The sequence below is a fragment of the Rattus norvegicus genome, chromosome 19 (genome assembly GCF_036323735.1).
Source record: "Rattus norvegicus strain BN/NHsdMcwi chromosome 19, GRCr8, whole genome shotgun sequence".
In the NCBI taxonomy this organism is placed as follows: domain Eukaryota; kingdom Metazoa; phylum Chordata; class Mammalia; order Rodentia; family Muridae; genus Rattus; species Rattus norvegicus.
This window is the reverse complement of record NC_086037.1, coordinates 40,219,223-40,230,681: the sequence shown is the minus strand read 5'-3', so window position 1 is coordinate 40,230,681 and position 11,459 is coordinate 40,219,223. Positions and strand designations below refer to the sequence as shown.

Below are 11,459 nucleotides of genomic sequence, written 5' to 3'. Positions count from 1 at the left end.
ATGTGAGGATCCCTGTAAACACCAGGGCGAGGCAAAAACAAAGTTTGGTTCAACAGGACTCGCCAGCCAATGTTGGCTCAAATTTCAAGAGGCTGACACTGGACAGTTTATTTCAGGCATATTTAAGGACAGCACAACTTGGAAAAGGTTTCCTGGTGACAACTGACTCAATCCCACGCGTACAACAAAGCTTAAGAAGTAGTTAAGAGTGCCCTGGCTTTTCCAGAAGATCTGAGTTCAGCTCCCAGCACCATCAAGCAGACCACAGCCACCTATGACTCCAGTTCCAGAGAGACTGGGCACTCTCTTCTTGGGCTCAGATGATACCTGAACACGCGGTACACAGTCACACAAACACACAGATTGTCTTAAGTATTTCTAGACCCAAATTTAAAAGAGTGAAATCATGCAAAGTGTTTAAAATAGAATCTAGGGCTGGAGAGATGGCTCAGTGGTTAAGAGCACTGATTGCTCTTCCAGAGGTCCTGAGTTCAAATCCCAGCAACCACATGGTGGCTCACAACCATCTGTAATGGGATCTGATGCCTTCTTCTGGTGTGTCTGAAATCATCTACAGTGTACTTATATATAATAAATGAATAAATATTTTTAAAAATGTAAAAAAATAAAATCTAAAACGTGCATGGTATTCATGGTTCTATTCCAAGACTTGTAAGGTAAAGGCGGGATGGCCAGCCTGGATACAGAGCAAACATGAAACCAATCTGAGATGTATGAGGCTACCTCAAAATCCAAAAAGCAACACAACAAAGAACCTGGGTCCTCAGGAAGGTCTTGCTGACTGCAGTGAAGCCTGTCTGTAACAGTAGCAACTGAGAGACAGAGGCAGGAAGGGGAGCTCATGCTAGGCTCTGAGTACGTAAGAGACTGTCTTAGCAAAATGGAAGGGAAAAGTGGAAAATACAGAGCTATGCAGCCCAGGGGATCCACGTTCCCTTGATATCTATCCACCCACCCACCCACCCACCTAGTTTTGGTTGAGACAGGGTTCCCTTGTAGCACACCGGCTGTCCTAGCTGTGTAGAGCAGGTTAGCTTCCACCTCATAGAGATCCTCTACCTCTTCCTCCTGATGGCTGGGATTGAAGGTGCCCCCATGCGTCTCTGGTCCCCCTGCCTCCGCCTCTCCAGTGTCAGGATTATAGGTATGCACTACTCTGTTTAGCTCGTGCAGTGCGGGGGATAAAACCCAGGACTCTGGGCTTACCAGGCAAGCAGACTGTCAACTGAGTCACATAATCAAATCCATAAAGTGGATCGTAAATGTTATAAGATATAAGGCAAACTGGACATGGTGGTCTCGGATCTTTAATTTCAGCGCTGGGGAGGTGGAGGCAGGCAGAGGCAGGCAGCACTCTGTGAGTTGGAGGCCAGCCTAGTCCACAGTGAGTTCCAGGCCAGTCAGCACTACATAGCAAGACTCAAAAGATACAAAAAAAGTTAGAATCCATGGAGCTGGAGAAATGGCTCAAAAGTTTAAAATACTTTCTGTCTTCCAGAAGACTTGAATTTGGTTTCTTGTATTCAAGTCCCTCAACAATTCCTTATAACGCTAGTTTGAGAGGACTCCTTTGGACTCCAATGGCACTCAGACATGTGTGGTGTGCGCGCGTGCACACACACACACACACACACACACACACACACACGGCAACAGAAGCCTAAATATTAAAGTAGAAATATTTTATTAGAGAAATTTAAAAGCACAAATGTGAAGGGAAATAAAATATAAAGTTAAACAGATATATTTAAAGGATTAATATTTCAAAATTAAAAATCAAAATGTTAAATAGTTATTTAAATAATACCAGTTTTTTCTTTTCTTTTTTTCATGGTGGTTGTTTTTTCTCTGTTTAACAACCCTGGCTGTTCTGGAATTCACTCTGTAGACCAGGCTGGCCTTGAACTCACAAAGATCTGCCTGTTTCTACCTCCAAGCGATGATATCAAAGGCATGCACCACCACCGCCCAGCCAAAGCAGGCCGATTTTAAGTCTTATTTTAAACAGGCTCATTTTAAACCGGTCAACCTAGCACAGGCAAAACTGACTTAGAAATCGATGCCATCCTGAGCTATGCCAAGAAGTTCCAGGCTGACCTGGCTACAGGATGATATCCTGTCTCCAAATCCCAAATGATGGCCGGAAAGAAGACTCAGGGTAAAGGCATTTGCCACCAGGCAAGATGATTGCAATTCCATTCCCATAACCCGCTTGGTGGAAGAAGAGAACCGACTTTCCCAAGTTGTCTTCTGACCTCCACTTGATCACCAACAGCTCAACACTCCCCTACCCTAATAAGTAAATTGTAGAAATCCGTTTTTCTTTCTCTCTCCTTTCCTTTTTTTTTTTTTTTTTTTTTTTTTTGATACATGTAGTCCTGGAACTCATAGAGATCCTCCTGCCTCGGCCTCCTGAGTGCTAGGATTAAAGAGATGAGCCACCAGCCTTACAAGTATTATCTTAACAACTACCTCCTGCAATGACTGTCCACCTACTCTGTATGCACCGCTGTGGAGTTCCTTGGTTCCCCGGCCTGAGGGCCCCGGGGTTTCCGCCACGCAGGCAGCGCCGTAGCCAGCCCCGCTGCCGCGAGGACCCACAGCCAAGATGGCGGCACCCGCGACGCGGAGCCGCTACCTCCTGAGGCTCACTGTGACTCTGGGTCCCAGGTCCCGCAGCTACCATGCGCCTCCGCCCCCGCGCCGCCGCCCCGCGCCCCACTGGCCAGATCGGGAGAACCTGATGACCCCGCGATGGCAGCTAACGCCGCGTTATGCGGCCAAGCAGTTCGGGCGGCACGGCGCCATCTCCGGGGTGCCCCCCGCCTCCCTGTGGCCTTCCTCAGAGCAGCTGTGCGAGTTGGAGGCCGAGGAGCGAGAATGGTACCCAAGCTTAGCGACCATGCAAGAGTCGCTGCGCGTGCAGCAGCAGGCCGCGGAGGCAAGGCGTCAAGCCAGGTGGGTGTGCTGAGGCAGGTACCCCAGGGCCCGGAAACCATGAATCCTCCATTGGAGGCATGCGGAGCCCTTATGGCGGGGTTAAACATACATGTTAACTTTGCTGCAAAACAGACTACTAGGTAAATTCTTGTAGTCACTCAACTGCAGTTTTAATGTTTTTCCTTTTCCTCTTCCTTAACCACTGCTGGATCGATCAGTAGCCTGCCTCCTTTTATTCTTCTTAACAAGGGCTCAATTAGCTAGAACCCAGAATTCTGGCCTCGAATCTAGAATTCATCTGTCTTACCTTCCAAATATCTGATATTGCAGGCCTGTACCAGTCCCAGCCTCAACTATGTATCTTTACTGAGTTACTCTGTGCAAGGACCTAAGGATCCATACAACAGGGAACAAAACAGACAAAAGATTTAGATGATGACCAGGAATCCTCAGGAAGACAAACCACCACTAAAAGTGCATACTGGAGGACACATCAGTTTGCTAGCCCTTGTGACATATAAGCAAATCCCTATACAACCAGATATTTTTACTGGAAAAATCTCAAAGCATGAGTTCCCAGTAGAGGAAGCAAGTGTTGCAAAGGCCCGAGGTTGAGCCAATGGTGGTTCAGAAGTGGGAATGACGATTCTGAGTTAGAGGACAGCCCAGCCTACTGGGTGAAACCTTTTATCACAAGTAAGCTGGTCTTGATGGATCACACCTTTAATCCTAGCCTTCTGGTTACAGGCAGGACAGATCACTGAGTTTTGAGGCCAGCTAGCCTAGTCTATGTAGTGAGAGCCCGTCTTTAAAAGAAAAAGCCTACAAGTATGTCCTAAGGAACTAGGCCACTGTGCCTAGGGAATGGGAACCCAGAGTAGTAGATGACTCTGAAGGCTGGGGCAGAAGTCAGAAAAGGAGGCACACGTGATCAGATTTGGTGGAGGCAAACCAGACAGACATTTGGATGATGTCACTTCTGGTGCATGGTTCAGGGCCAGTGAAATGTGTTGTTGGAATCTGCAAGGAAAGATGACCCTTTTTACAGATGAAATGAGGCCTGAGAAGTCAGGCCGGATACTCAGAGCCAGGCTGGCAGGGAAGGATTGAGCTAGTTTCCCTTCCTGCCCCATCCTAGGTGATAAAACTTGTCCTTTCAGTTTTGCTATGGGATACCTACAAATTCACAGGGCTAGAAAAATGTTGTTCCTGTGCCTGAATTTGGACTTGGCGTACATGGCATGTGAAACCACAGAGGGCATACATGACAAGGGCATGAGAGTGGTTCAGTAGACAGCGAGCGGGTGAAACTTGGGTTTGCTCTGGTCTGCCCCTCACTGCCTGCTTCCTCCACAGAGAGCAGCATATTGCAGAGTGCATGGCCAAGATGCCACAAATGATTGAGAACTGGAGAAAGCAGAAGCGAGAACGCTGGGAGAAAATTCAGGCTGACAAGGAGCGGAGGGCCCGGTTACAGGCTGAGGCCCAGGAACAACTGGGCTATCATGTGGACCCAAGGAGTGCCCGATTCCAGGAACTATTACAGGACCTAGACAAGCAGCAGCGCAAGCGCCTAAAGGAAGAAAGGCAGCGACAGAAGAAGGAGGCTCGAATTGCTGCCATGGCCTCTGCTGAAGGCCAGGATTCTGCTGAAGCCCAGGACTCAGCAGCGTCTGGTAAACCCAGCTCCTGAGAGCTCCTTTTCCAATAAAGCCAGCTGCTGACAGCCCACATTCTACACATTCTCCCACAGGTTGTGACTTCCTGGGTCCCCTGGCTCATTCCCCAACACCTGGAGTAGGAGAATCCCTCTGCTAGGCTGTGTTCACACCTGGACACTAGGCCATGTCATGCACTGAGGCTTGGGGAGAGAGGAGACTGGATGGGCAAATAATGACGGAGCAGATGGCAGTAGAGGAGGCTTCTGTTTACCAACATTAATCTCCAGTAATTAGCCAATTACCAGGGGGAGTACAGCCAAACAGACTACAGATAGAAGGAGCAGCAGCCATTCTAGGGCTGAGCTGGGGCAGGGGCCCAACTTTCCAGAGGGCAGAGATTCTGAGACCCCCCTCATAGGCTCCTTCCCCACTTCTCCGAATGCCCACTTCACCTGTGCCCCGGCCAGCTCAGACTCACAAACAGGTGTGAGAAGCTCCAGTAGGCATGAACCATTATTAGGGCTCATTTTTTAAAACTTTATTCACTTCAAAACCTTTATCAGAGGTGTTTCTGTCCTGGGGAAGGGGTGGCCTTGGCCTTCAGAACTGATGTTACCCCTTTTCCAGGCTGGAGGCCAAGGCGAGACTGGGGAGAAGGCCTTGGGCTTCTAACAGCCTTACTCCAGATGGGAAGATCGGGGCCACTCCAATGGAGATAAAGGTTTAGGGCTCCAGCTTCCCCTCATGGTAGAGGAAGGAGGGTTGTCCTTGGGGATGCTTCAGGGGCTGGGGAAACAGGCAGGCGCCTCTCCATCTGGCTACAGGGAGCTGGGACAGAGGCCAAGAGGGGCCCATCTGTCGCTTCCTGGTCTTGCCAACAACTTTGGGCAGGCTGGGCTCTGTTGAGAGGATAGGGACAGCTGTGTGGCCCAGGTCTTCTCAGACAGATGGGAATAGGGGCCACTTCAGGAGGGTAGGAAGCTGGGCTGGGTGGGTTGTTTTTTTTGTTTTTTTTAATGGTTTTTGATTTTTCTTCCTCTTAAATAAACATGAATATATATATATGTGAGATATATATATATATATATATATATATATATATATATATATATATATATATATATATATATATATATATACTTTTCTCTTATAAACTTTTGTGGAGTGGGGTGGGGGCCTTCTAGCCTCCCAGCATCACTCATCATCAAAGTTCTGACTCAGGAGGAAGTTGGCAGCCAAGTTCTCATTTTTCTCACACGCGAAGTAGGCCTGGATCACCAGGCTCTCCGGGAAGCCCAGTGCCTTCAGCTGTGGGGAGATGGCAAGGGTAAGAAGGGGGAGGTACTGGGCTGCCCACCATGAGTGGCTCGTTAGCCAGGCCTCTTACCCTTTCTATAGCTTCCTTCTCCTGCGGTGTCACCTGGATATAGTTCATCTGTGGGGCCTCCTCACCTAGGGCACCAACCTCCCCCTCTACATCAGAGATGTCCGCCAGCTCCCCGGGGGGCTCATTCAACATCTGGATGAACTGCTCCTGGTGACGGCTAATTTGCTGTGAGAAGAAGAAGGGTGACAATTCACAGTCCTTGTCACCTACGCCCAGGTTCCATTTTACACCCCTTGCTTATTATACCAAAGTGTCAGGTACTCTGACGCTGCATGCTCTGGCTGAATAGCCATGCAGCCATGGGAATAAGCTGTTCAGGTAGGGCTGAGGTGGCAAGGTGGGGAGACACACAGTGGCAGTGTCTTTAATACCGGCATTGGGGAGGCAGAGGCAGGTGGATCTGAGTTTAAGGCCAGCTTGATCTACAGAAGAGTTCAAGGCAGTCAGGGCTACATAGTGAGACAACATCTCAACAAACAAAACCAATGTGCCAGAACTAGGCATGGGGGTTCCTAACTATAATCCCAGCACTTGGGAGGCTGAAGCAGGAGAATCAACATGAGCTTTAAGCCAGCCTAACCTACACAGTAAGACTAAAGGGAAAAAAATAACAAAACAAAAAGTTCAAACCAAGGGGTTGGGGATTTAGCTCAGTGGTAGAGCGCTTGCCTAAGAAGCGCAAGGCCCTGGGTTCGGTCCCCAGCTCCGAAAGAAAGAACCAAAAAAAAAAAAAAGTTCAAACCAAGTGACTGCAAATGTGCTAGCTATGTCCCTGTGGCCTTGTAAGAGGGGCCTACTGTCCGTGGTAGAACAACCCATAAAATGCCCTGGGGTGGATCTACTGGGCAAGTCTCAGAGGAACTCTGTGGCAAGACAGCACAGAAAAGCTGAACTTTCTCCCCTAGCAGTGGGAAGCCACAGCGGCCAACAGCGGAGTTACTTGACCACTTTGTTTTGCCATGTTGCAAGGAAACCTGGCCTTAGCTGCTAAAAGCAGCAGTCAGCTAGTGAGGCACTCAATTTACACAACCTATTCTATTTTCTCTTTTTTGAGATGATCTCATTACTAGAAGGAGCTGGCTTCAAGTTCAATGATCCTCCTGCCTCAGCTTCCTAAGTGCAGGCCTAATGGTGTACACTACTACAACCAGCCACTCTGGTTAAATACACTCTACTTGGAAATCAGGAGGTTCTGATGTAGCCCTTTGCTTCTTCAAACATCTGACAATTTTCACATTAAAAAGGGCCTTTTCAGCAATCTAGCCTCTAGGTGGACAGTTCATTGAGGCACTGTGTAGACTTAAGAGGCCTGAGAAGAGGACGCTGGGACACCAGGTGGGAGAAATGGCTGACACTGGGATAGAAGCAGAGATAGTCCTCAGGAGGCTGTGAGAGGCTCGAGCAATCAGAGCAGAATGGCCTGAAAACTCAAGAGGTCCAGGGTCCCAAGGGATCTGGTGTGATATACAGGTTTAGGTCACCACAGAGGGTCAAGGTGAAGGTCATATCAGGAAGAAGGCCAGGACTGGAGAACAGAAGAAGAGCTTCAGGTTGACCAGGAACTCAGAAAAATGCTGTGGCCAGAGTCCAGGGCCCAGACATGGCAGCCTGCTCTGAGCCTCCGATGTCTTCAGTAGGTGGGTGCCTACAGCATCCACACCTCATGGGGAGTTACACGTAACCTTAGAAGGCATCAGGGAGCAAAAGGAGCAAAGCCTATGCTAGTTCTGCTTTCTCAGAGCAAAGCTATGTCCCTGGGCACTCGCTCCCCTGAGGAACTGGAAAGGCATCTGTCTCAGTTCCCTCACCCTGGGCCGCACCTGCAAGAGCTGAGGGTTCTCCTGGCCCAGCTGCTGGAGCAGAGCAGGCAGCAGCGCCGGGTTCTGCTGAATCACTTGCCGCATGTTCTGGAACTGAGGCTGGTCCCGCAGGAACTCTAGGGGGTTCTCCCCTGCTAGTGGCAGGAAGAAGTGTGGTCAGACCCCTGCGGGGGCTCCTGAATCCAGACTGGAGATGCCCACGAGTACACCATCCAACCAGCTCACCTGCTTCTGTGGCCGGTTGTTCGGGCGCCTGGCTTTCCTGGACAGAACCATGTTCAGGCTCAGGGCTTCCTGGAATTCCCTGTCAGGGATCCTGCTTTTTAGTTCTTTCAAACAGACCCACTTCCCCTCTCCCAAGTGAGCAGCCTGACAGGACGGGAAGGTCTCATCCCTGCCTTCCACATTCTCTGTCCAGCCTCTTTGGAAAGACTTCAATGGCAACACTCAACACACAAAAGCCTATGGGGTAGGCTCCACCTCCACTGCCTGTTGAAGCGGGGAGACCTGGAGACTCCCAGAGGCAGTGGCGGCCTCACCGTGAGCAAGTACTCCACGGCTCGGTGGGGGTTGTTGTAGCTGGCCCTCAATGCGGCCACAACCCGCTCCCGCTCGTAGCCCATGGACATGATCTCAGTCAGCATCGTCTCATACTCAGAGCCAGTCACTGTGAAGGGAGCAGCAGGGCTGGGGTCACCAGAGGCACAGAAGGGCAGCTCCCAGACCCTCCCAGACCCACAAGGCTATCAAAGGCTGATGGGCTTCCAGTCACCTCTGCCCTGAGGACCACCCACCCACCTAATGTGGAAGCTGCGTCTTCCTCTCGCCCGCTGCTACCTGAAGAGGGAACAGAGCTGCAAATTCAAGAGAGAGAAATCGGACCCTGGCTTCTGATGGCTTGCCCTCCCCGCAAGTGCCTGGGACCACACAGGTGGGAACTGGAAGGTGCAGGAAGACAGGGTACAAGCCACAGCCCCTTCCTTACCCAGAAATGGATTCTGGAGACGTTGTGGTGGCTGACTCCTCTGATGAGCTCTTGTCCTCTCTGTTGGAAGGTGGAGGATGAGACATGCCGGATGCTGGGGCTGGAGGAAAAGGTGTGGAGGGCTCCGGGGCAGCAGTGGGTGAGGCCTCTGGGGGTGCTGGGGTACCCTGACCAGCCTTGGCCTGTGACAACAAGAGAAAGGGATCAGGCAGCAGCATCCCTATCAAGTCTCGACACCCTGCCCTATCACGGCCCCACCCTGCCTACGCCTAATCTCTCCTAGGCATAAACTCTTTGCCAGCATCCCAGCTAATTTCCCCACCTTGGTCACCATGACAACCACAAAGTTCTTCTCATCTATATGGTATTCCTTGATGGGAATGTCGTCACTCAAGATCTTGCCAGCATAGATGAGTTTCTGTCCAGCCACAGGGAAAGCATCTCTGCCCTTCTCAGCTTCTATCTTCTCCTTCAGCACCTTCACCTAGGGTAAGGAGCACACATAGGTATTAAACACAGAATTTTAATAATGTGGTGTATGTGTTTACAAGCAGCACTAACACTGGAAGATACCCTCAGTGAAGTCCAGGCATAGTTGTATACTTGGAAGAGTTCCAGGCTAGCCAGGACTATATAATGAGTGAGACCCTGTTTCAAATAGAATAAAATGACCATCACAAACCCTTAGACTCCCTTCCTCCCTTTTGTTTACAGAGAAAAGGCTTTGCTCTCAATCATGAGATTTCTAGCTAACCTAGGGAACTGACGGCAGTGACATGACAGACACTGAAGCCGTTCACTGTATCTAATGGTGTAGTGGTGGTTTGGGATGGACCCCTAGAGCCTTGTATAGACTAAGTGCTTTGCAAGAGCTCCATCCCCAAGCTGTTTTACAGAGGTCTATAAGGGGTTGGGATTTAGCTCAGTGGTAGAGCGCTTGCCTAGCAAGCACAAGGCCCTGGGTTCGGCCCCCAGCTCTGAAAAAAAAAGAGAAAAAAAAAAAAAAAAAAAAAAAAAAGAGAGAGACAGAGGTCTATGGAAAAGAACAAAACAGAAATCTGTCACTGTTCTCATGGAGAAGACCCTGATGTGAGAACAGCAAGCTTGTCTTTCAGATGGCCTGTGGTTGGGAAGGCAGAGTAAGAAGGAAATGAAAAGGCACAACCTTCAGTGACTTCAAACAGTAGCCTCTTTATACTGACTCAGGACATCTTTCTTCCCTCCGTGTTTGGAACAGGATTTTATTTTGCACTCCAGGCTGGCCTAGAACTCAAGGTAATCTCCCTGTTCGGCGACTACGGTCATAACTACTGTGCCTGGACTTCACTGAGTGGCCTTTGTTTTGAGAAGTTTCAGGGAAGCTGGCCCAAGACAGCAGTATCAGTTACTTGGAGGTTAAGGAAAGAAGGATGACATGAGCCCAGAAGTTCACTGGATTAACAAGACCCCACTCTCAAAAAGGAAAACCAAACAAAAGTTCATACAGCACGTCTAGGCTGTTGCTAAGTGAAACGCAAAAAAAAAAAAAAAAAAAAAAAGAAAGAAAAGAAAAATCAGAAAAATCCTGTCACTGCCATTATTTGCTGTGACCATGGCAGAGTTCCTTAACTCCGTGGTTGTCAAAAGGGGAAAGTCAGAAGTCCCCAAACGACAACACTGTTTTGCAGATTCCGCAAGATGACACTAAAAATGCTCATAGACTGGTAAAGAATAAACGGCCAACAAACACGGACCACCAAAACTATTAAGATTAAGACCATTTATTATCATCATCATCACTGTAGTCGGCACCTCTTGGGCACTGACGACAAACTGTGCCACCTGAGCAGCTTGCAGGCTGGGAACGCGGAGCCCGCAGCTGACACCGGAGCCGGGCCTGGGAACTCCCTGGAACTGGCCCGGGAACAGCGCCCGAGCCGCCGGGGCAGGGCAGGGCCGATCGGGGGGATCCGAGGAGGTCGGGCTGCTGGGGGAGGGCAGGGCTCGGCGGCGCGCCGTCCCCTCCGCCCCTCCCGTTGGATCCCGGCCTCCCTGCCCCCACCCACCCCGGCACCCGGTCGCTCCCGCCCGCACCGTCTCATCAGGTTCCATGCGGATCTTGAAGGTCTGCTGCTGCAACGTTTTAAGTGTGATGGTGACGGCCATGGCGGGGCCGGAGCAATGCGGCAGCCCCGGGATCCTCGCACAACATGCAACTCACGCCGCCGCCATCTTAGCGCCCAGCCGCGCCGCGCGCCAAGCACTTCCGGGGCAAGTGTGCTGCGCCCGCGGATCGTCAGCGACCGTGACACCCTCCTCGACCTCTAGAGCATGCGCGGCTACACCTTTACATTAGACATGCGCAAACGTAGCTTTGTGAGCTTTTGCTGTGGGGACCAGCATCACATCCTCTTGGTGACGTCATGCATACTGGCAGTGATGTCATGCCACAAAATGGTTTCTAAGGCCTACTTCCATTTAAGTTTTAAAAAACTTCGTTGTAGATTTCTGCTCCTAAGTTATTTTCATATAGTCTGCCTGTTGACCCAAATCGGATCTGGCCAAACTAAAAGGAATTCAGCAGGGAACTGCCTAGAAGTGAAGTTACCATCAATCTTAAACATAACAGAGCAATTATGTGACACCATTTTTCAAGGACCATCTTA

General features: G+C 50.0%; 2 protein-coding genes across 6 annotated transcripts; one reads left to right on the top strand and one right to left on the bottom strand.

The window, feature by feature from the left end:
• The first annotated feature begins 2,629 nt into the window (after positions 1-2,629).
• Gadd45gip1 (GADD45G interacting protein 1) lies at positions 2,630-5,179 on the top strand. Its single transcript, NM_001100504.1, has 2 exons — positions 2,630-2,979; positions 4,318-5,179. The coding sequence occupies exons 1-2, from the start codon at positions 2,630-2,632 to the stop codon at positions 4,652-4,654; spliced, it is 687 nt and encodes a 228-aa protein (NP_001093974.1). The 3' UTR covers positions 4,655-5,179.
• Positions 5,139-11,447, bottom strand: Rad23a (RAD23 homolog A, nucleotide excision repair protein). 5 transcript variants are annotated; one of them, XR_010060012.1, is made up of 10 exons: positions 10,888-11,447; positions 9,137-9,298; positions 8,815-8,996; positions 8,628-8,683; positions 8,369-8,496; positions 8,055-8,133; positions 7,830-7,963; positions 6,010-6,174; positions 5,762-5,930; positions 5,367-5,723 (listed from the first exon to the last, which is right to left on the bottom strand). XR_010060012.1 is itself a non-coding variant. In NM_001399101.1 (9 exons), exons 1-9 carry the CDS (start codon positions 10,957-10,959, stop codon positions 5,817-5,819), a joined length of 1,092 nt encoding a protein of 363 aa, NP_001386030.1. In that variant the 5' UTR covers positions 10,960-11,046; the 3' UTR covers positions 5,139-5,816. The 5 variants fall into 5 exon arrangements, 4 of the variants coding, with proteins under 4 accessions (NP_001386030.1, NP_001386031.1, NP_001013208.1 ...); NM_001399101.1 differs by having other exon boundaries at positions 5,139-5,930; positions 10,888-11,046; NM_001399102.1 differs by having other exon boundaries at positions 5,139-5,930; positions 7,830-7,960; positions 10,888-11,046.
• Positions 11,448-11,459: the final 12 nt, after the last annotated feature.

What these genes read in the sequence shown, in the direction of transcription:
- Gadd45gip1 (NM_001100504.1), top strand. Translation starts at nt 2,630, where the DNA reads ATGGCGGCACCCGCGACGCGGAGCCGCTACCTCCTGAGGCTCACTGTG. An exon ending in GAGGCAAGGCGTCAAGCCAG is followed by an intron (nt 2,980 to 4,317) that starts GTGGGTGTGCTG and finishes CTTCCTCCACAG; the next exon opens with AGAGCAGCATATTGCAGAGT.
- Rad23a (NM_001399101.1), bottom strand. Translation starts at nt 10,959, where the DNA reads ATGGCCGTCACCATCACACTTAAAACGTTGCAGCAGCAGACCTTCAAG. An exon ending in GCATGGAACCTGATGAGACG is followed by an intron (nt 9,299 to 10,887) that starts GTGCGGGCGGGA and finishes TCCTTACCCTAG; the next exon opens with GTGAAGGTGCTGAAGGAGAA. An exon ending in ACAACCGGCCACAGAAGCAG is followed by an intron (nt 7,964 to 8,054) that starts GTGAGCTGGTTG and finishes TCCTGCCACTAG; the next exon opens with CAGGGGAGAACCCCCTAGAG.